The 24,671-nt window shown below is 41.7% G+C and overlaps 1 protein-coding gene across 8 annotated transcripts in view; it reads left to right on the top strand.

Annotated features, from left to right (window-relative positions):
- The first annotated feature begins 20,285 nt into the window (after window positions 1-20,285).
- The window catches only part of MBOAT1 (membrane bound O-acyltransferase domain containing 1), a 54,969-nt gene continuing 50,583 nt past the window's right edge, over window positions 20,286-24,671 (top strand). For 5 of the 8 annotated variants that reach the window (XR_003992953.2, XR_003992948.2, XR_003992949.2 and 2 more), the window contains exon 1: window positions 20,296-20,494. Coding sequence is in view for 3 of the 8 variants with exons in the window: in XM_030496476.2 (XP_030352336.1) it covers window positions 20,405-20,494 (90 nt within the window). In the remaining 5 variants the exon portion in view is untranslated. Of the gene's footprint in view, window positions 20,495-24,671 lie in introns of all 8 variants that reach the window. The other 3 variants (XM_030496515.1, XM_030496506.1, XM_030496485.1) reach the window with 2 other exon arrangements.

Here is a 24,671-nt window from a genome sequence, read left to right as displayed (position 1 = left end):
ACACAGCATCATTTAGTAGCATCTCCTCATTATACCTGTGTAACATCTATTAATCCTAGTTATCAAAAGGACTTTGTGGCTCAGAAATGATTGCTTGGTTCATGTGAGTTTATTTTTCAGGGTTCATGATATGGTTTTTTGGAACTGTTGGCAAGGTCATCACAGTCTGTTAATATTCCATATAATCTATTTTTTTCGCATTTAATCATGCATTTATGTTAAAAAACCTATTGTATATGTCTATAAACTTGTTAATGTCTTACATGTCTATACTTCGTTACCTACGTAAATTGGTAAACACAACTTTCACTTGCAATGAATGATATTTAAGAAAATACAACAAAAATCATGCATGCATTATAAATACTGAACATCAGCACGGTTCTGCTTTAGGGAGGATTTTACTGAGGAACGTCGAGTCTGACTATCTGCTTAAGGAGGTGGAAGGGTGCTACACCCCTATCATGGAAAGACAGAAACATATACTTGACCTTGTGCAGGCTAGTTATCACAAGGTGACTTTAAGTGTCTGTGTATTGCAGGATTAGGGGATCAGCAACTTGCTAGGCTGTTGGTCCTTCTGTCGAAACTTTCTGCCTTTCCTTTGTGGGATTACAGCACTCTTGGCAGTTCTCGCCCTCTGAGAACATGACCCAGTGCAAGGGGTTTCTCTAGGAGGAAGAAGAGGCATGAGGTCTGTTCCTCAATCATAGGTTCTGATCCCTTTTGTCAATTCCAGTCCAACTTTACATGAAGAGTTAATATCCATAGTAGCCTCCTGCACCTCATCCTCATACAGCAATCAATTGAAACCTTGTTCATCTTGATCAAGTGCTATTTAAAAGACAAAGCAACCTAAAATAAAGCTGCCCTCAAGTCATCTAACCCTCTTAAGTCTACTGCTCAGATCTTCAATCTTTAAGTTCTTTCAGCCCTAGCATAACTGAACCAATTGACTTCCAAAAGACCACACAATCCCCTTGTAATAATCAAGCCTAAACAACTGTTTGTGAAGAGACTCTGCAGCCAAAAGAGATTGCTTTGTCTCCTGGTCTCTGGAGCATGCAGCTATCCATGCAGGCCCCTAACTAAACATCCTCCTAACTTCAGGAGAAGAACTGGCTTCAAAAGTTTATTAACATCAGGTATATAAGATTGACAATATATTTTGTTCATTTTTGCACATTTTTATTTTTTAAGTTTTCTTTTAAAGAGCATGTTATTTTAGGGACTTTCTGGATGAGAGACAGTGCCAGGGCATTCTGATAGGAATCTGTTTCAATTTCATCTTCTGAAGTTCTCTCCAGTTTTCTTCACTGGAGCAAGGGCTGCAATCCAGGTCTCTGGATCAATTACTTGAAATCATTTGCTGAGGAGCTGCTCTGAGTGGTGTAGCTGGTAGTGGAGCAGCTCCATTGGAGGGTGTCCACAGCCCTGCACTCTCCTACTACAGAGATGTATCTTCAAAGCCATTTTCCAAAGCAGGCAGAAGGGAAATTTGAACCCAGGCCTCAAAGAAAATTTCAACTTCTGCTTGGTAACTAACTTGCTGTGAAGAACTGGAGTAAGAACCCCTCCAAAGATTCCTGCTCAATTCAGGGTTGTTTTTTTTTTTGAGGGTGGAAGGCCAGCTTTTATTCTTGTGTATCTGTTTCTCTCCATGCACTGGGCAGGAAAAGCTTGGATGTTTGGTTCAGACTCTTAGGTTTCCTTAGGCAGCACAGGAATGGCTGCTGAGCACACAGTTATATCGCATGAGCCTGTGCTGGGGTTGAGGTTAGGGGGATGGCAGAGAGTGAGGAAGAGCATTGACAGCTGAGTGGCTGTTTCCCTCCCTGTGTCAGGGCCTACAAAACAAGCACCACAGTCCTCAGCTTATATCCCCTCTGTCAATCCATCTTGAAATTACCTCCTATTAGAGGAGACAGGAGCAGGACTACTTTACTGGGGTGCTGTCTCTTCTGTAACTAGCAGATTTTCATCTCAGTGTATACAAAGTCTCCTTTATCCTGCTCTAACTAGTGGGCTTGTTGTAGGAAAGTTATACTAGTGGAATGTCTTAATTCAATCCAGGTTTGTTAGGTTTCTTTTCCACATTCATCCAGATCTGATAAATTGCATGGTGTATTTACTTTTTTTGAATGCTTGTCTAAAGAGTCTGTGCACTGAGGCTGTTTCTCATAATGTGCTGACTTTTGGAACCAACTCTTTATTTACAGGCTTTGGCAAAATGGTTGGATTTATTATTTATTAACCAGAAAACTAACAGCCCTTTCTTTTAGAAAGGTACAGAGTTGCACAAAGTATACTGTGCGACCGAAATTACGAGTTTAATTCTGGATTTTTTCATAATTCCTATTAGATGTGGTTTGATAGGTACAGTCATTACCATTTTTGGAAATTGAAATCTTTTTCTTCCTTCTCTTTCACTTTCAAACTTCCCTAACATTTCATGAACTCTTGTTGCATCAAGAATTTTTGTAAACTTTGCTTTGAGATCATAGTTCGATTTTTCTGTACCTTGTGAAATGGCTCTTCTTTACTGTGCTTTTTAAAATTTTCTTACATAAATCTACTGTTCTCCTCACAGTGGGCTTCTATATGTAGGGTTATAGTCATCCTTATCTTCCTGTTTAGTATGCCGGGATATAACATCAGTTAGCATTTTTCTTTGGTTTGAATTGTTTTGTCAATATAGCTTTTGCAGGAATATGTCTTTACTTCTCCAATACCTGGCAGCTTATGCAAAATCTCATACTTCGTCATCACAGGAGTGTAACTGCAAGACATGCATTTTGGAGGCATCAGAAGTATTTACAACAAATAATAATACTTTCAAATAATGCTTGAATATTATGTCAGCATGTAAAGGTTTCAGAAACCCATTCTATTTAGGCTACAGTAGAAACCAAGTTAGCAGGAGCCCAAGGTTTCCACATGTAGCCAGAACTATCCCTGTGGGACTATCTTCTGCCTTTGCTACCAGAAGCTAGGTGCTAACAGAGCATGATGCTATCAATGACATTCTGACTTCTGGCCTTCTGTTCTGCCCAGAGCTCTTCAAATTAGGTACCTTTTGGAGACACATGAACATGTGGTACAGGAAGAGCAATCCAACATTGCTCCAACATCACCCGTAGATGATTCAGGCTTGAGCACTGACCCTAGGAGCCTCTGCTCTTAGGCTGTAGTGGCGTGCACAACTTGAGCAGGCAGAAGCTGTCACCATGGCCACCAGAAGAAGCAGTCCTGCCTTTCACTTATCATTTATTCCTGTCCCTGTGCTACCCCTCCCTTTGCTTGTGGCTGGGGAACTGATCTGAGTTAGAGCCAGTTATTATTTGGGCTGGGTTAGTCTTCACTTGTATCGGTTCCTGATCTGTTTTACTGCAGGGCTGAACAAAATGGTTTTGTGCCAACACCAGGGAGGGGACAGCGTGGAAGCAAGGATGGTCCAGGTGCCTGGAAAAAGGGAGCTGAGACGCCATTAGCTTAAAGAGCTCATGAAACTCCAGCCTTTTTCTCAATTGTGCTTTGCAGTTCAGTTAATGAGATCAGTTGAATTTTTGCTGTTTGCCATGTTTCAGTTGTTCCTCATCCATCTCTGCGTAACAGGTGACCCACACTACTTCCCATTCCTCTGGGCTTTTCTGACCGCTCCTGCTTTCCAATGTGGGGTGCTGGGAGCACCGGGTTCAGTGTAGAAGTGGCTGTCACAGCTGCCTACGTCCCAGGCAGGATAGTGGAGTCTGGTGGTCAAAAAGAAAATTGCAGCCAACAAGATCTCGCCTTCCACCGTTGAGACCTTCAGCGAGCAGCTTTGGCCTTAGGGTTTCTGTTCCATTTGCACAACAGCCCCACACAGCTTTCCTCTTGGCTGAACCGCACTGGACAAGCTGCTTAACGCTGCACGTTCCTAAGAGCAGTCTCTGTACTATGCTGACTGTAGAAGAGATCTTCACAGGGCTGATGCTTTCTGTTGTTGCTGTGGCTCTCTGGGCTGTGTTTGGTTTGTTGGAGTGCAGCTGCAGATCCAAGTTTCCTCAGACCTGGCACTACAAGCCGATCTAGCAGAGACCACCTGGCACCGTCTCACTCTCTAGGACTCTTCCATATAAAATGCAGGTAGGGGTGATACCATCTGCCCCCAAACTCCAGGGAAGAACCGGCTGTAAACGCAGCTGGGACAAGCAGCTACAGGAGCAGCTGTTGTTCAGCCTCTTAATCTCCGTTTTAATGCACACCTATCTGTGGCAAGGTCCTATTTGCCTACTTTTCTTATTATTTACTTAGGTTGGCTTTTCTCAGAACCTCCTCCCACCAAACCATGGTATTTCCTGCCACCACTTCATTGCAGTTGACTTTGCTCTGATCTCACCAGCCTTTGCCTCTTTAAAATAAAAATAATCTCTTTATAACCAAGTGTCATTGTACTCCATGGGTACCATTGCAAGGACAAGGATTATAAATATTAGAATAGTTGGCTGTTGAGGTTGCGAGTGATAATGGTGAGATGGGAGGGACTCTGAGTAATATCACAAAGATTAGCAAATCTTTCTCCCTTCCTCTAGAGAAATTCCATATGCAAAACTGGGGGTGCTATGATATGGCTGTCAAAGTTTTAGGAAATGATGAAGCTTGTGGAACAGCAAGTTGTGAGATAAGACATTAATGTAAATTGCCCTGTACTTCTAGTAGGGAATAGTGTTTGTTGTGATGCAGTCCTTGTGCACAAGGAAAATCTCTTGTCAGGTTTTTCAGGTCCCTATGTGTCCCCAGGTTTCAGCACAATATGGTCATGCATAAAGATTTTAGGATTCAATTCCCTGAATGATCAGTTTCACTATGCCTCTTTTAAAAAAATGAATAGATTCAAGTCCATGGAAATCCTCACTAGCGCCAGGCATCAATATTCTGAGACTAAAGAGAGTATCGGTTGAAAGAAGCAGATACTTGCAAAGCATATTATTATTTATCATGGTGAACCTAAGGGAAATGCTTCTCTGATTCTAGCTCTTTGTTTTTTTTAATTGTTTTTTTCTTTTTGTAAATTGTTTTCTTCTTATAATCAGAACAAAGTTAATTCATGTCTCAGATTTAAATTCTAAACTTAGAATAGAAAATAGAGGCTTGTATTCTGGTTTTAATAAACAATTTAGCATTTTGATTTCAGAAAATATATGATGCAAGTTGAGTTAGCGGTACTGGGGTATAAATGCATTCTTGTTTTGGTTCTCAATTCACTTTTATGTCTGACTCATCTGGGAATATCTTGTCTTTCTGGGAAAGAGATGGCAGCAAATCAGTTGGGAAACCGCAGATTTCTTCAGATCTCACATTCATCTGATTTTGCAGTATGCCATTTCTAAGCTTGTATCTTCAATGTTGTATCAAACACTATGTCTCTTTGCATTCCAGGAAACACCATGGGTAAATATGCAATCTCTCAGAGATACAAGAAATCTCATTTTTGAGGCAAAGGGCAGCAAATACAACAGGATAAATGCACACTCCTGATTTACCCAATGGGGCAGCATTGCTGAAATACACAAAAAGGCTGAGGGGAGTTATAAAATGTGCTGCCTGAAGATTGTTTTCTTGATCTAAGGACTTCCAGAAGCCTCTGAAAGGATGCCATGCTGCAGAACAAAGAGCCAAGCATCGTGTGCATGTATTTGACAGGTTCGCATGCTGCTGGTGGAGGATACTGGTGTTTTCTTTTCTTAGCAGAGAGTTGTAGAAGCAGAGAAGGCTGCCGGGACATGTGGCGTTATGCAGGTCAGTCTTCTGCTTGAAGCTGAACTATTGCCTGACAAGATCAAGTCTAATATGACCTTGAAATGGAAGTGTCATGAGAGGCAGCAAGAACAATCTCCTGATTATCAGCTCCCCAATAACAAATGTAGATAACATAAAACAAACAAAAAGGTACATATCCAAGACTTCTCAGCTGTTGCTCAGAATCCCTTTCCACTCACTGACGGTTTACAAATGTTTTAAATTATTGGGTACTTAGGGAAGCAAGGATTGCTCTGAGAAAACACTTACAAACCTGGTAACTAATTGCAATCAAGCTTTTTTAATAGCTGGGTTTCCTTGGTGGTGCCTATTTAGGCTCATTGTGATTTAAGGTTAAAAAAAAAATTGGGAGTGCTAGTACAAGCATGAGGTCAGTGAGTAATTTAGTGAATAGTGATTTCACAGGAGTGGCAGCAGAGTATGTTAATAAAATCAATGCTGAGCAATACAGCTTTCTTCTGCCTGCCATTGAGGCTCTCTGTCTAAAGTGGGGCTGTCTGTTTAAAGAGCATCTTCTTGTGCTCATTGACATTATAACCACAACTGCTCACTCATCGGCACCTGAAGGTAGTCTCCAACAATGTTAAAATGAAGTTACCCTTCATACAGAGTTCACTGGTTGCATCAAACCAATGTATGAGCATCACTGGTTTAAATCGGAGTGTAAATGAAAGGAATAGCAGAAGTAACAGTCCTGCCAGGCTAAGGAACAAAAACTGTCTTCTGTTTCTCAGTTTAGGTATTTCCTCATCTTTTATTTCAACAAGACTCATTTAGCTTTAGATGATGCATATCTTGCGATCTTTTGGCACCGTGTGTGCAATGTTAACCATCTGAGCAGGGTACATTTAGAAAGCAAGGGTTGGAAGGTGTTGCAAAGGGAGGTGGTTCTTGTTTTTCTTCTTGTTCTTTTATTATTCTCCTTTTCCCTTCCCTTCCCCTTCTTCCCCCTTGCCTTCCCCTCTTTCCCCTTGCCTTCCCTCTTCCCTTTCCTCTGGAGGAATGGTTGGCTGGAGGTGGGCCCAAAGAAGGTAAAACAAGGTGTGTGTGGGGACAAATTCAGTGTTCTATTCTCATAAAATGTTCTGCCAAGTAACTCTTTCCCCTAATTTTTGTCTAACATATTTTTTGCTGAGGAAAAGCTTAATTTTTGTGTGCTACTGAATCATGTGGTGTTGCACCTTAATTTCTCTAGGCCTGAATTTTAAAAATGGCCCAATTTGTGCCTTTTTCTGTAACAAAGAGAGAAATAAACAAAAAAACATAGAAGCAAAATCTCAGTTGATGTTATCTGTCCAGAGATTTATATGTAACTAAAAATTAAAAAACATCAGGCAACACATCTGGACCTGGATTTTATTTTTTATTTTTTAAACTTTTTAATTATTAAAGCCATTGCTGGCATGGTTTTGGTCCAGACAAACTACCATTCTCCCAAACCAGTTCTGGGCATAGTTCAGGAGTCACTGCTGGCCCAGTCACTGCTGGTTTATTCCTAGTAAACCACTTGGAAAGTGGCCACCCTGTTTTGGAGGATATTATGGTCTCCAAAATTTCACTGATTTATTCTACTAGCTCACCCAATGACTTGTTTTTTATTAGAATACTAAACTGCAGTTCCTGAAAAGAAATTAAAACTTGATTTTGATACCAAAAGAGATGGAACATTCTCTGCTTTTTTTTGTGAATGTATTCCTCCTAATCATTTGAGCTTACTGTCTGTTCCAAAGTACATGGCTCCAATTTCCAGTCACTGACTGTTATTTTATTTTACTTTTCTTCCGCTGGCCTATGATCATTCAGTACTTCCTTCTTCAGAAGATACTTATACGCTGTAATCAAACTGATTTTTATAACAGATTGTGTTTTTTCAGGTCTCTGTCCCTGAGGCATTTTCTACAGCTCTGTAATAAATACTACTGCTCTCTTGAGTATCAACACCCATGTTCAACATGCTTTTAAATAAGGATAGCTAATGCAGTTATGCTGACTTCTAGTTTCAGTTCTCACTTCCCTCCTCCCTACCACTTCTCTCTGCATTATTTTCCAAGCCATGCCAATGCTCAGCATTGTGCTTGGAGGCTTTGTTCAGCTACTGTCTCCTGCAATTCCTCCCCGAGTCACTGCTGTCCAGCCTACAGCCCCCTATGCTGCAGGCAGAGCCTCTGTTTCTTGTGTGGTTGTATGGTTGACTACAATCTGTTTGTAAAGGTCTGGGTCGTATCAGAATGACTCAGATGGCTCCGTACAAGTGCGCTGTCCACTCAAGTAACTCTAATCAGGCAAATCTGTGTTGTCCACAAATGTTTTGGGAGGTAATATTTACAGCCTTGAAACAATTTCACTATCTTCATTTAATAATATCCACAAATATAATAAAGATGTCACATTAACAAAGCCCTGCAAAAATATCGTTCTGTCAGCAGCAATTCGTTGACCTTTATTTCCTATTTTAAAAATTTGTTTAATTTTTATTCTATATTGGGTTGCTGTCTTTTGTCCTGTTTTCCCTTTATTAAATATTTCTTTGAATACTGTACATTTCACTGTTAATAGGGAAGGTTTTAATTAAAAAAGTGATAATTCAGCATATATTTGAGGAGCTGCTACAAATCAGATGCTTAGTGATGACATTCAGGCTTCAGCATCATGTTCTTTGGGACAGATTTCTCTGAGTATGGAGCGGTTTTCAAGACTAGAAAAGCTTTAATAAGGGAATGTCCTGATCCAGTTTCACTGTAAACTACAAGGGGACAATGCCAAAATGGCACTACCTGGCAATGAAAATAATAGAATTTGAAAATGTAGATAGTATTGTGGACAAGCTTTTACCTGGCCAATTCTGTATTCTCATCAAAGTCTTTCATAATGTATCCATCTAATTCTAAAAGCCAATGTGTTAGAGAGAAAAACAAACCAACGACAGTGTAACCTAAGAAGCAGTTGATGAATATCACTGGTCGTAAACCTGGAGTAAAGTCTGATTGTAAGTCTGGAGTAAAGTAGAAGTTAAAACTTTTACTCTCATCTGTTCTGATACATCACAGAGCAGAGCCCTCCATAAAGTTAAAGCTTCTCAAGTTTCCTTAGGCCAAAGACGTACACATAGTTTACAGAGTCAAAGTAAACTATTAGCTTTTAAAATAAGCAAACAGCTTTTAAAAAGTGGCTAATCCATTTCTATTTGTTATTAGCCCAGCTGGTCAGTTATTTGCTTCTCAGCATGCCTGCTAACCATCTAGAACTTTCTACTGTTTGTTATACTCCTGACCATGTATAATATAACATTCACTTCTACCTATTTACAATAACTTTCCTCTTTACACTTTAGCTCTTGAAATGTTTTCTTAGAGTAATAAGTATTTTCAAGACTATAGTTTCTTGCTTTTCCTGTTCACAGTCTTGAACTCAGAAATGAACTTAGAGTGCTAAAAGCTGTGCAGTTTTACTTTTCAGATATATAGCCTATCTCGTAAGTTACAGAACTTTGTATAAAATGTAAGCCAACCACAATCTTCAAGTATAGTCACATACTTAGGAAATAATTGCTGGCGTTTCCTTACAAGTATGAAGCAGTAGCTGGGCTTTTCTTGCACTCAGCTCTCCCAGGCTGAGGAACCCCAAAGATGGTGCCAGAAACTTGAAAGCTATTCACTTTGCATGCATGAGGCATGCATGATGCATGGGACAGCCTCAGGCATATCCTGCAGAGGTAAAGGATGGTTTGTTTATCTACAAGGAATATTCCTGCCAGTAGAACTGTTGCAATTTGCAGATGGCAATGAGTACGCTATGCAACAGAGAGTTATTACCTACTGAAAGGACCCCACTTTTAGGAACAGTGTGATTTTTGGATCCACAACTTGTTCAGGATGTTTAGTGAGCTGGAGTAACTTTATGTGATAACAAATCATCTAATCATTTAGTGGTCTTCTTGTTTTCTTTCCACTATATCCCTTGGGAACATTAGGATTATCTATGTGTTTTGCACTCCTTGCCATACCCAAAAATTAAGGTGTGTGCTGTATCTGCAGGGATCTAAGGCAACAAATTTGGAATTTAGGGTAGAATTTTTTTTTTATTTCACGATACCAACATATGTAAGAAACTAAAGGAACAGCTTGAGCAAGCAGGCAGCTCTTAATTATCTGCACACCCAACCTGAGTTGAATTAGGCAGAGGCAAATTAGAATGGGAGTTGCAACATCAGGTCATGTTTTACCATCCTGTCCAGCACAGGCTAGTTTTAGTCTTCCAAAAGTCTATTGTAAAAATCTGGGATGCTGTTACCAACCTGTTCTTCAACACCCATGCCCCGATAAACCTCATGGGAGGAAAAATTGCTGTGCAAATCTATGGTTTGTCATCATGGAGAGGACAAATAGCCTTGCTTTTCCTTCCCTTCCCCAGCATCAAATGTACAGTGTAGGGCCATGTGGAAAAGTTGGCGAATTCAATGGAAAAGGAAAGCAGGGACTGCTGAGCAGGGACGCTCAGAGTTAATATACTTTCAGCAGTATTAATTCTCTATTGCACCCTATTGTTTTCTTCTGCATGTCGCAGGAGTCAGAGTGCCTTGTGGGAAGAGTTAAGCCATGATAGCACAGCCACTGAATAAACTCCTCTGCAGTGCTTGAGGAGGGGGCTTTGCCTGTGTACATGGGGGTTTGGGACTGGAGTCCTGAGTATTGCTCTTTTTCAGATACTGTCCCACTACCTCTTCATTTCACTGGTCTCACAGCCTGGGTGCCGAGAAGTTGCTTCCTGCTAGTAGGTTCAGTGGAGCTGGAACAACTCTTAATCTTTTTAAGACGAAACTCACTTGGCTGCATCCCTGTGTTTACATGGCAGACATAAACTGCAATCCTCTCGGGTTTGAATTTAAACCAAAATCAGTAGACTGCTTGCCTGCAAGGCATCAAGGAGCTCTCCCCAAAAATCTCAGGCCAGGCCCCTAAAATCAGTAGTGGCATTTGAAAATATAGCTGCAATATATGTTACCTATAGTGGCACTCAGCAGTGATCTTAGAGAAGTGATCTGTAAGATATACCAGCAGCCTAGCTAGAGAAGATAAATCCAGGTTAGATCAGAAGCCTAAATGCTTACTTACAGGGATAACTCAGGAAAGCAGAAGATTTCAATGGAAACTCAGAAGTTCAACATCTAGGTAATGACGACTACCCTTTTTGTCAACTTTGGCTATGCATGGAATGGAAAAGGAGATCTTTCATTAACTGTATAGGAGGCTGCCACTACGGCAGATCCATATCATACTCTGTCAAGTAGAATGCAATTTGTCAGTTCCTGTGTAGCAAATCATGATGATATCCATTTAAAAACATGTTTGCAAGCAGTCAGGTGGCAAGTGCATTGTACCCTGGCCCATCTGTTACCACAGTAACTGAGTCATCCACTTCAGAAGACGCTGTTTTGCCCATGTAGTGACAGAAGCAATGACCTCATATGAAGAAAGCCTACATCAGACCAGGGACTCTAACAGTGGGATAGGGCAAAGAAAGTATTCCTATGGAACCAACTGGAAACAGCAGACCCCCATTAGGCAAGTGTTCAACTGAGGCTCTGGAGCAGGTCTAATTGCACCTCAGAAATGATGCTGAAGGAAAACAAGGAAAAAAGTTCTGCAAGTTATCATTACAGAGGGGAATGCAACCCACCTAAAGAGAAGGTTGCTGGGGCAAGATGTCTTCCTGTCCAGAGCTACAGATCACCAGCTTCAGCACCCTTCTGTTAACAGCAGGTACTGCCCATGTGAAAAAACGATACTGAAAAGGTACTAGTGCATTTTAAAATTTTAGGTTGGCATTTTTAATTTGGAATTTCCTTTTTAATAAGAGTTCATAACAGAGTTGGTTTCTGATTTAAAGATAATCAGGTATTTGGTTACAAAATTAAAAAGTTATAATACCTATTTTACCTGTTTGTGACAGAGAATCAGGCCTTACTCTATATCAAGTATTTTTCTCTTCTCTCTCTCTCAGGGCAATTATCCATTAGAATAACTCGCTAGGATTATAGCTTTTCTCTATCCCTAGCAATTTTAAAAGCTAGAGTACTTGCTTTTCTTAAAGTTAGGCTCTAGTCTGAACAAGAAGTAATTGTTACAAACAGCTTATGTTACCTCACCAGAGTGGATTTTTTTCAGTCTTTAACCACTGAGCCTTTTAATTTTCTCTTCTGAGACAAGCTCCATTACTACGTGTACAGAATAAGCTTCTGAGAGTTTAGGTGTCTATGATGCCTTGGCCACCTCTGCAGTACAAAGCCAGGTGAGAGCTTGTTGTAGTGAAACTCAACAGTCTCCCACTGACACAGATGTATGGAAAATATGTAAAACAGACTGAGAAACTAAGCAAAACTTTACCTCGAATTTAAAGGAAACATAGCTTAGAGATTAGGCACCAAAAATATATACATATTCTCTGAGTGAAGTACAAAACTGGTTTAGTGGAAAGTGGATGACAAGAGGAAAGTTGAATCCTTCTACACCGAAATTTCAGACATCGTACTCTTCCACTAGTTCAAGGTTTGTGACCACCAGGGTCACTTCTGGCCTGATAGCCAGGGAATCCTCACTGCCAGAAATGTGCAAGTGGAACTTTCAGCTATATCAGCCATTTCCATCACTTCTTTCACACTAGACTTTAAAATGCCCAAAGTATGTAACAGAGTCATCACTTGAACAAGACAACAGTTGCTGAAACTTCATCTAGGCCGCATCACTGCCAAACAAAGCATTTCTTAGATGATAAAACTAAACACTTATTTGGACACACAGCTTTAGAGTAGGGCAGACATTTGCTTTTTATTTTCCTGCTTTCCTAAGAAACCTGGAATTTGTTCACATACAGTCACTTAATACCATAGCCATGGTACTCTCTCCGAGCAGCTGCTAAAGCAGACAATGCTCAACTTCATCTAAGTTGTTTTCCTCAACCGGCTCTCCTTTTTTTACAGAAGTAGGTAGCCTCGCACTTATGCGACTGCCAGAAGGCGTGCCAACATCCACAGTAAGTTTATCGGCTGACAGATGTGATTGACAGGAGACTTTGAAGGTGAAGGTCTCAGTTTCTCTTTCTTGTAGTATCCACAACCTTTGTTTGACGATCCTGGCTTGAGGTAGGATCTGATCTTGAGGACATGAACTGATCCGTCCAGGAGGGCCTATTAAGTGGCTGCCTTTAAAACAAACATCATCAATGTTTTACAGATCAGCCAGCAGGGGTCCTGCCTTTGCCAGTGATGAAAATACACTTAAAGGTCTCATTGTTAATTGGGTCAAGTTCTTTCTGGTGGCTCTTCCTGGGCCTTGAATTCAGTCCTATCCCCCATGCATATAAATATTATAGTCATATATTAATCACAGCAGCAATACATTTATTGTGTTTATTATCACTGTGCCAAGCAGCTGTATTCACAGAGGAGGACCCTGTTTTGCTGGATGATACACGAGCCCAGCATAAAGCAGGCAGCCCCAGCTGAAGGGGCTAATGATCTGGGTAGGAGGCAGGATTGAAAGCTGGATATAGACCAGCTGGCGTAGGAGGCTGAGGAAACAATAAAACAGTACTAATCAGTGAATATGCTGTGATCTCAGCATAACAACTCTCTGTTGACAAGCTTTCAGTAGAAAAGCATTCCCCCTCCCCCCTTGAAACAATAAGAAAAAAAAAGTTTTAAGAAGTTTTAAAAATTAACTAAAATGAAGTATATTAATCTTGCATGTTTATTGAGGTCAACTCATAATTGTAGAAGGGCAAGTTCAGAAGAAAACCCAGGAGTGCTTGTTTGAAAATCTAACATAAGGGCTAATGTTTGTCTTACAGTGGGTGAATAGACAATGGGAACCTAGAAAGGGAAGAATGACACAAGCAGAGCAAAACGGATTATACAAAAAGAGGAGTGACATGTTCAAAGAGGTGTATTTGGGAAATAGACTTCGCAGTAACATTCTGATCGGACAAGGGTAAATTTACCAATGCTGCAGGAAAAGAGTGTTTCAGTAATCACAAGAAGAGACAACAGGAGCCTGGATGAGATTTTAGCTGAGCATGTGTTGACTAAATCTTTACAGGTATTCACTCAAATAGAATAATGAAGTACAACTTTAAAGTAGAAAAAGGCAATTTCTATGAAGCAAACAGATTAGAAAACCTTTACAAGCCAGAATTTCTTGTAGTTACATAATTAATATATTGGTCATCTTAAATAACACTCAGCTTCAAATCATACTTATCCCTAATGTCTTTTTTCCTTTGCACATTATTTGAAAAAGCCATGACTATCCAGAACTAGAACAGTAGTACACACAATTTACTCTTTAACAGTGTACTGTAGGACAAAGTGTTCAGTTAGCATTAGTGTTACTAGATATCTTATTCAGGCCGTGCATGTTGCAGAGCAGTGGATTTAGCTAGCTGTTACTTGATAGCATTAGTGGACAAAAAACTGTGTAGATCTTGGCTCTCTAAATCCATACCCCAGTACTGAATGCTTTCTGCAGTGTAGTTTAATCTTTTCCATGAGACTTTTAACTACAATTGAAAGGGCTTGTTTGCTTATACAAGTTTAATTTTTCTTTATATAAAACTGTAGTATTACATCTACAGCTTTAAGAACAGTAGAACAACTTTCTGATAACTGTAACTCTTGTCTGGTTTCAACATCTTTTTTTACCACCTATTACATTTACTGCAAGAAGGATTTCTGGAGAACAATTATGATATAAGTTTTTGGAACTATTTCTCTAACTTTCCGGCAAAGTTAAAATTACTTTTCTCTGTGTTGTACAGTTTCCCCTCTAGATGGTAGCAGAGAACAAACTCTAACGTGCTTGCATTGTGAAGACTGGGAGCATACTAAAGAAAACCAATGTTGCCTGTGAAGTACAAGGCAAAGAAGCTGAAAAGTCATTGTATATTAAATTATTTTTGTGTTCTGTTTTCATTTGACATAGGTAAGAAGAGTTATGCTGTATTTGCTGATGGTTCCTAATAAACTTGAACTTGGAATTTTGGAGGAATGTTACTATTAAAAACTTCCATGAACTATGATTTGCCTTGTCTGTTCTGCAAATACTTTCTTAAGAATATAAAAATAATTATTTTTTTAATATAAAATATTATTTCAGTACTTCTGGACATCTTCTGTTTTCTTTATAAAATCCTTCTCTTGATGCCCTTAAATGTACTGGAACTGAAATATCCACATGTCCAGTGTTATTGCCTGGATCTTGAACTATTTCCATGAACCTCTACCTTTTTCATATTAGTTATGAGTAACTCTTATTAAAATTTAATTTTTGCAATTTCTCTTTTTGTAAATCACAAAATGCCCTTCCAGGTTTTTAGTTTCTCTATTACACAGAGACTTTAAATCTCAAAATTTTCCTGAGCCAAGAGTAGCAGAGATCACAAAAAGATCTGATATAAATGATCTTCTTTTCAATTCACTAGTAAATGGAAAAAAGAATCCTTCTATATTTATGTGTATTTATGTGGCCTTATGATCACTGGTTTTATTAAAGTTCCCTCTCAGCAGCAGGAAAAGAAACCAGGCTCCAAAATTATCTCAAGTCTAGACACAGAAGGCCTCATGTTGGTAGAATGAATCACAAGCTATAAAGTATATGTTAACCTCTGTGCATTGTCTTCTGTTGTCTTTAGTTTTGCATTGATGGATCCTAATTCACTATCAGTTAAAAATATTAAAAATCACTATCCCATGATCTCTGAAGCCTCCTTCAGCAGATAACATTCTCTTTCAATAATGGTGAAGGCCATCAGTGCTATGACTTTACAGCCATATGGATGCATGGATGGTACCTAGAGAAAAATACCCAACCACTTTCTCCCTCACTTGTTAGCTTTGTTTCTTGCACTTCTGTGTATCTTCTAGACCTGCAGTTCAGCCACAGGCCACCATGGTCCCTAGGCCTGAGTTTTCAATGTCAAAAGGAATCAGGATTTGAAAACAAACCCATTCTCCTTCATTCTGAAACAAAAGGAGCACAGGAGTAATTTCTAGCTCATCTCTGGTGAGTTTCATTCACACATGTAAGATACCTTATGGACACTTTCACATCATTGTTTCCTTAACTGCATGGTTTCTCACCCCATTTTCCAGATTTTGAATTATCTTTTCTGGATTCTTCAAAAATTAGTGTCAGCAAGGCCAGAATTTAAAACACCCGTGCAAAGATAAAAGGGAGTCTTTAGTGGCAGACTAACATTTCTACTGGTGAGATTGTTCTAGATGTCTTACAACATTGCCACACTGTGCTTGGGTGCTACACTGGCAACCTTCATTCCTGCATTTCCTAACTATTAAATGACTCTTTGTGACTTCTCCACATCATCTGGTGAATTGTCTTCTACTGTTTAAACCATAAACCAAAACCTTCCACTGAAGAGTAATATTAACCATATGGAACTGTATCAATCATGCAGGGTCAGAGAATCACAGAGTGGCACTCACTTCCATATGCAAACTGGTAGAAACTCTATAGCAAATGATTAAATTAGCAGACACACAGGTAACTATGACATAAGGGGGACACTACAGCCATTGTACAGAAGTTATACCTCACAAATCCACATATCTCTGAAGACTAAGGGTGATCCTGTCAAGAAGGTTTCCGTATTCTTGGGGTAAGATTTTTTACCCACAGAAATTAAATAATCACAGAATAATAGGGAATACTGTCTCCTGCATTAATAGCTGTTTAAAAGGAAATAAATAGAGGATGAGAATAAATGTTGAGTTGGAAATTAATATGAAGGAAACTGTCCTGCTGAACACATTAAGTTTTTGGAAAAGGAGATGAGAAGACAAAGTTAGCAAGGAAATAATTCAGGATAATCAAAGCTTCATTATAGCATTGCAACAGATTTCCCAGTGTTGTATTGTGGGGCAGTTTAAAGACTGTTAACGTTTAATATTGATAAATGTAAACAGGGAAAAGCAACTCTATTATAAATACACATTAGGCTCTAAATTACCTATTACCTTTGACTTTGAAGTTACTGGAGATGATATTAGGAATTGTTGGTAAAGGAATATAGAACACAACCACTTAAATCTATAGTCTTTCCCTTTCAAAAACAGAAACAGAAAAAGATGAAAAGGAAGAACAAAGATACCAATAACTTCTATATAATGAGAGATCAACTAGACGCCTCAGTGAGGACAAGAGACAACTCAGGGTATATGAAGTTATGAATAGCATCGGGGAGGTGATTAAGCAATGATTACTCACTTATTTCTCACAGCACAAGAACAAGACAGCACCCAATGAAATTACGAGGCAGCTGCTTTAAAATAAACTAAAGGAAGTACTATTTCATACAGCACATAATTAAATAGCGGAACTCATGGCATACTGTGGAGGTCAAAAATATAAGTGAATTTGAAAAATATTAGACGTGTAACATAGCCCATCAGTGGCTATTAAACATTATATTCCAGATAAATTTCATTTTGGGAAGTCCTGACCACTAGAAGCTGGGAGAGGGCAAAGTAGAAGTATTGCGCTGTGTTTGCTACATTTCTTGTATACCTTGCCTAAGCATCCACAGTTGTCACTGTCAGAGACAAGAGACCTAAATAATCTTTTGTTCTGACAGGTTATGACTACTTTCACACCTTGTAGGTGGTCTTGCCTTAGGTAGACAAGGGGGAAACAGGCAGTGACATACAATTCTTATGGGCAAATTAATTTATAAATCAGATACAGCAGTGACACATTCAAGCATGGCAGGGTGTAGGAGAGCTTTCTCGTCTAAGCGCAGCATACAATGAATGCACCTTTCCTGAGCCAGTCTGGGTCCAGGAGCCTGGTCTCAGTTGGATTTAGCCCTGTCATATGTCTCTTGGCTCTATGAAGTTCCAGTTCAAGCGTCTTTTATAGCACAGCTTCACTTTCCAGAGGCACAGACTCTGCATAACACCCTGCACTGCTGGCTCCATACATCTGTACTACCCTGTAACCAAGCTAGTAAAGCTCCCAAAGAAGAAGGTCCACCAAAGACTGCGTTGAGGAGCCATCAAACCAAGCTTTCTTGCTGACAGCTCAGGTTTGGAGGTGAAATCTACCTTCTCCTTCTTTTGGGATTGTGCCAGCCTTCCATGTCTATAAGCTGTAGAGCTGACAGTGTTTTGCTTATGTGTGTCAAAGCTACTAGCTAAACAAGAAAAGGAGCACTGAAATTCAGGAATAGTAGTTTTTAACAGTAATAATTTTCCTAATAATTCCAGTATTCTTTCCTCTCCTGTTGTCACTCAGCTTCTCCTGTCTCTCTGCCCAGTGCTTTCATCTTGATACTATCTCACCTTTCTTCTCTAACTTCTGTCCCACCTCATTCTTGCTGACACACTTCCTTCACCAATTCTGTCCTAACCATAGCTCCCTTTGCTTATGTTCCTGTAGCCAACTTTGCTCTAGTTTCCTTCACTGAACTAACTCACTTCAGAGTTGCCATCTTGCTCCTTCTTGTGCTCTTGCTCCTGGCTTTCTCCATCTGTCCTTTTCTCTTTCCAGCTGTTTTCTGGAGCAGCTGTTTCCACTGCTGCATAAAACCCAGATGGCCAAGTACTGACTATAGAGACACATGCATGCTCTTCTCAGTTCCTGTGCCTGGAGCCATGTGATATTCCACTCCTGTAGTGGCAAAAATAGATGCGAGTCCAGCCACATGGAGGAAATGCGAAGGGCTGAAAAATGCTTATGGTCTTCAGAGATGCTATATGCTGATCCCTGAGGCTCCACATGGGTTATGTGTGGCTTTTCCTCCAGAATTCTGGCAGTTGGTCACTCTTGAGTAGTTTCACAAAGACAATGAAAGGCATTTCCTTGATTCCAGGACAACTACCACATCTAAACTTGAAGTCACCATCCCAGAGGTACTAGATTTCCACAGTGAAAAAGCTTTGAGAATATTTGTAGCATGTGTGTGTTTAATAAATCACTTTTATTCTGTTCCCAAAAGCAGGTCAGTGGTTTTAGCCGAAGCTCAGCAAGCAGCCCGCTTGCGGTGGGCACAGCCCCTGGAAAGTTCCATGCAGACAGTTTCAGGCTGGCAAATTTTAAACAACTGGAAAGAGGGACTTCTAATGGAAAATGTTAGGAACTCTTATGCATGGCTACCCAGTCCTTCCAAACTGCTTAGTTTCCCTACTTTAAGTATGTGTGTGCATGCATGTATGTACATATGTATATTTATATACAAATATTCAAACCGTCTCCACCAAAACAATACTATTAAGAAAATGTTGTTGCTGTTAACTTCTTCTCCACCAAACAATTTTAGCCTGGGTTTTCTTGCACAGTATAAGCAGGACACTTTGAACATGGCACACCACCTTTTTTAGCCACTACTGCAGTTTCAGCTACCACAGTTGACAATTACTTGAAGAAGAGAAAATGATGTGCCTATTAAAGAGCCTGAAACCAAGCTCACAAGGAACCTTTGGGGTATTTCAGGTTTTAAGCATGTCAGCAGCATGAGCCGAACAGAAAGCTTTCCAACATTGCCCAAGCGCTCCTTGCAAGACAATACAACATTGTCCAGAACAAGTGTAAGAATATTCCTTCTGCAGATAGATGGTCCTGGCAGCAATACCTTTTGAATGGCTGTATTTCACTTACAAGACGAACAGATCACTTAGAACTCGTACTCCTTTTTCTTCCCCTATCAAGGAAAAGTCACTATTTCCCCAGATCACACGCATCTTAGTTTCCAGCAACGTGCACCACAGGCTGAATGCTTGGTAATTCTCCATTAAAAACATCAGTACTTCTAAGAGCAATGGCTGAAAAACCCCATCTTTGTGTTAAAACATATATACTAAACCCCTCTTACAACTGTTTTGGTTGCAAAACTCCAGCTCTCCTCTGCCCGGGACAGCTGTGAACTGGCACCTTGGCCGCGCAGATACTAGAGAAGTTACATGCCCCTGGAGGAGCCGGCTCAGGGAAACCAATTCTAGTTCTGGCTGTCGGTGCGTACCGGGTGGAACCTGGCCCGCGGTACGGCCGGTACCGCAGCGAGCGGGTGCGCGCACCCGTACCAGGCCCGCCGCTGTCACCGCACGCCCCTTCGCCCCGGGCCGCTCCCTCTCTCTCCTCCCGGTGCCGGCGCTGCCGGGGCGGGGGCATCCCCGGGATGCTTTTGGCTTCCCGTAAGCACCGCGACGCCGCAGGCAGGGGGTGCGGGCTCCCTCAGGACGGAGCCGTTGCCTTTCAAATTCGAATCCTGCGGGGGCAAACAGCCATTACAATGGACCACCCCACGCGCAGGCTCGGCCGCCTAACCCGAACTCCCCCTTCCCGCGGGGGTGACGGGGGAACGCCGGAGGTGCCCGGGGGACACCGCGGGTTCCCCGCTCCCCGCCCCGCGGAGCCCGGCCAGCGCCCGCCCCGCCCCGGCCGTTACCCGCGGCCCCGCCCCGGCGAGCGCCCCCTGCTGCCCGGCGGGTGGCGCGGCGGGGCGGCGGCCTGCGGGCGCGGAGCGGCGCGGAGCTGGGCGCGGCGGGGCGCGCAGGTGCGTGTGGCGGCGGCGGGTCGGTTCGGGTGCGGGGCTATGCAGCATGGCCGAGCCGCCCGGCGCCCCGCACCGCACCACTGGCTCCACCTTGCTGCACCCGCTGAGCGGGCTGCTGGGCATCCCGCTGGACCAGGTGAGGCTGAGTGCCGTGCCGGGGAGCGGCGGGGGTCGCCAGGCGCGGCGCGGCTGTCACGCTTCGTATCTGCAAAAAGACCCTGGGGCAGCGCGGAGGCGCCGTCCCCCGCGGAAGACCCCGGGGTAGGACCGCGTTCCGGCGGAGAACGGCGCACGGCGGGGCAAGGTGGGGTCCGAGCCGGGGGGAGCCGTGCAGCCGCGCCGGGCGGGCTGCTCGCATCTGCACTGAGAGCTCTTTATTTTCCCCGGCGATGCTTTGCTCTCTCCGTGCTCTTACAAGAAGTCGCTGCTGCTGGATGCTGTTAAGGGTCGGCGTTGAGCGAATCGTGGCTAAGTTTGAAGGGTTTAAATAGTCGCGGTGCTTGTCCGCGTCTCGGGTACCCAGATGGGTGTATGGGGTCTGGTAGGATAGCGTTAGGTTCAGGCTGCAGACCCCTGAAGGAGGCACAGAAGTCTCTTTCAACCTAGTGTAGGTGCCCGGCGGAGTTGCAAAGTGCCTGTATGGAGGTATGCGAAACACACAGGCGGGTGGGCAAGCAAGTTTGCATGAAATGCTTGACAGGACAATATATTTCTGGCTGTGGTGTTGCCAGGTTGTTCGTAGTCTCCTTGTTAAGCTGATCCCCAACAGGCAGAGAACGTTGCTCCCCCACTGCCACCTTTCATTGTCTCTCAAGCCGGCATGCACCTGCTGCTTTCCTGCATTCCTTCAGCAACGAGGAAGTTGGGTCTGGAAGTTTGTGGTGACCAGAAAAAGTCCCCACTGGACTACTGGGAGGTTGAGCTGCGCTATAAGAAACCAGGGCAGCTAAGACGGGCTGGTAAAAGCCAACAGAAGGTTGAGATTTCACTGCTTTCCTCTGTTTGCAGAGTGGCTGGTGCTGTGTGTCAGTTTTTATTACTGTTTGTTTTCGAAGTTGAGTAAGAAATATATCATTTCATAGATTAAAGCCCTACATCTAACTGTGCCAGTTGTTTCTTTTAAAACAGAAAACAGGTTTTGATGGTAAAAAGAGGTCTGTTGCTCAACGCTAAACCAGTCAAACAGTAAAGGCCTATAATTATTTATAAGCTATTAATTTAGGAGAAGGTGCATGAATAGTGATAGCTTCTTTTTTGAGGTATTCCATGCCATGATTGATGAATACGGGAACACTAAATGAACCAGGAATAGCAAACGTTTACTCTTCCAGCTTGTTTGTGATGCCATGGGGTATGTACAGTGTTAGGCTGCCTGGGTCACCAAACAATGAGGATTTGACAGACTTGATCCCCTTGCTAGGGTTCCTTTCAGAACTGCAGCACAGCTGTGCTGAAATGCAGCTTTCCTCACCTGGAAATCACCTTCCCTACCCACCCCTGCTTAATTGTTCCTGTGAGATTATGTTATCAATCATTTAAAAAGTCTCTCCCACCCCTCTTGCCCCACTGCAATGTGCTGGACCATACCGAGCATCAGGGATTCCTGCTGCCCTGAAGTGAGAAATACCCAGATCGCTGAGTGGAAACGTTGTGCCACTGCCATCCCCTCAAGTGATAGTAGTTTCAACCCTGACCTGCAGTGCTAACGCCCTTCGAAACAAAATAAAAACACTTTCACAGAGCTCTTCTGCCAGGTGGTTCGTTACTTTGCTCGTTTGACTGAGACAGGGCTTTTGCTGAGGGGCAAAAGTTCACTCACCCTCTGCACAGAATGGAGCTCTGCATACGAAAGACTAATTTGCTGGGTATGAATCCCACATGGAGCAGGGACTGGTTTTATATGAGTTCCTTATTTCAATGCCAGCAGGCTCTCTGTGCCTTCCACTCGGTCGCTAGGCTGCAGCAGGGGAGGTAATCTCTGGTTTGTCACTGTACGTTGGTGTCCCCATGCTTGGCCTGTTGGATGGCAACAGCCCTCTGGTCCATGTGGCTGGCAGTTCCCTGTGTCTGGCTCTGAGCCTTCAAAAATGCAGAGAGGTGCCCAGAAAGTGAGAGGCAAAGGTGCATGGGTGGAATTTAGACCCTCCAGATCACTGTGGTATGTGAAAGCTGTGTGCATCCACCTCTACATTAAGCGCAAAGAGGACTTGTCGCTTCTTTTATGGTGGTGGTTTTCCATGAGGTCTGTGCTATGAGAGAGATTTCAGTCTACGAGAAGGGCAAGAAAAAACGTTGAGCTGAAGGTCTGAAAAATGAAAGAATGAAAGTCATAATCATTACCCTTTCATAGCAGGGGCAGAAAAGCTGTAGTGATGGTTGTGGAAGATGTTTTGTCATCTAATAACCAGCTATTGTATCATTCATTATGTGAAGCATGGATGAATATGAAAATGTCATGTTTCACATTAGTGGCTTTCTTCATTTTAAAAATTTACAACTTGGGTTTAAAACCAGCGCAGAATTACAGAGGGTGCAATTCATATCTGTGCTGTGTACCTGGCAGACCGTTCACATTTTATTTAGTAGATGGTGAACTGCATGAGAATATAGCAATGTTTTCTGCTTTAGATGCTAAAATAATCCTGTCGTTCCAGTGCATATTTGCATGTCTCTTTAATGATGGATTTGTCTTTGAATTTAGCATTGAAATATTATTTTTTTGAGAAGTGCTATATTCAGTAACAAGATTAATGAGCTTGAAAGAGGATGAAAAGACTCTGCATTCAATTCATCCTCATATCCCAGCAAAGCAGACTTTGAAGTTTAGCTGAATTGTGTTCTAAAAATATCTGGCTAGGTCAATGACACACCTCCAGCAGCGTTTGAAAAAAAGTTTTGGTTGTGTTTTTTAATTTCCTTATCATGTACACCACAAATCACTGATTCTGGAATGTCATCCCTCCAGTATACAGTAACTTTTGACAAAGTATATACTTCTTTGTCATATATGCCCTAAATCACCAATTTTGGGACATTGTCCTCTACCATAGATCAGTGAGATACTGGAATTTAAACATTAAATTTTTAATAGTGTACTCCCTGTAAACAAAGAGTATGTGTGTATAAATACAGCGAAGAAATAAATGTACTATTTAAAGGTATATTAAAAGTAAGTTTAAAGGCATTGTTTATCCATGTGTAGTTTTACCATGACATCCTAAACTCTAGGCGCCTCTAGAAGTAATTCAGATTCAAAGGGTTAAGCCATACGATTTGAAGTTTTCACTTCTCAAAGTACTTTTGCAGTACCCGTGATAGCTTAGGATACCTATTGCCTTAGAAGAAGCAGCCCAAATGTAGATTGTCAACTGCCGTAAAACAGACCTTACATTTTAACAGGCCCCACCCTGACCTGTGTCAGACAGTACCACGTCTGTTGACTTTGAGGAAGATATGTTCTGTGTTTGGGGAGACGGTCTCTCAAAAAAATATACGGACATCTTCTCATGTTCGTATTGGAGGGCTTTTAACTTCAGCGTTTTCATTGGTGAGGCCAACCGTGTTCCCCCAAGGGAGAAAAAATGTGCATTTAAGCTCTTATTTTTGACGCTTTGGCTGCTGGTTGTATGCCTTATTTTTCATTTTAATCCTTTCATTGGAACTGGTCTGCACAGTTACATTTTGGCAGCAGTTTAAATAAAACACTAACTCTGGGGAGGAACCGTGGAACATGCCTCTGAGTCTTGGGATAGTTGAAGCATTAGTGATGTCTTCCCACTGTTGCTTGAATTCAAATAGCTCTCTGCCCAAATAATGCTGTGGAATTGGTTTAAATCTCCTTTGCAAAAATCAACATGAATTCTGATCCCCAAATCGTGGCTTGTTTTGTTAAATTTCACATTTTTCAGCTCTCTTGCTGTCCAACTTCAGTTTTACTTCTACACTTACTGGTTTAATTAGTCAGCAGATGTGTTAGTTTCAAGCCTCTTTGCATGACTTTTCTAATCCACTTTTTGGGCAGTGAAAAGCCAAATAAAAAATTATCTTTCTAGGAACTCAACTAGGCTGGACATTTTGAGGTTCCTCTAATGGTTGTCAATAGAGGTATTCAAAAATGTAATGCTAAGGAAAAAAGGTCATTTTTTACAGATTGAAGCAAGATAACTGAAGATAGAAGTTCACTGAAGACATAAGTGGGGCTAGTATCTGATTTTTACCTGAAAAAAGCTACTCTAAGGCAACAGCAACAACTGTCCATGTTTGATATGAACTGTGTTATGGTTTAATTTGCTAAGGCTAGTCATTTTGCAAGT

This window comes from Strigops habroptila, chromosome 1, assembly GCF_004027225.2.
Source record: "Strigops habroptila isolate Jane chromosome 1, bStrHab1.2.pri, whole genome shotgun sequence".
Lineage (NCBI taxonomy): Eukaryota > Metazoa > Chordata > Aves > Psittaciformes > Psittacidae > Strigops > Strigops habroptila.
The sequence above is the reverse complement of the archived record's forward strand: the minus strand, read 5'-3'. Positions and strand labels throughout refer to the sequence as shown.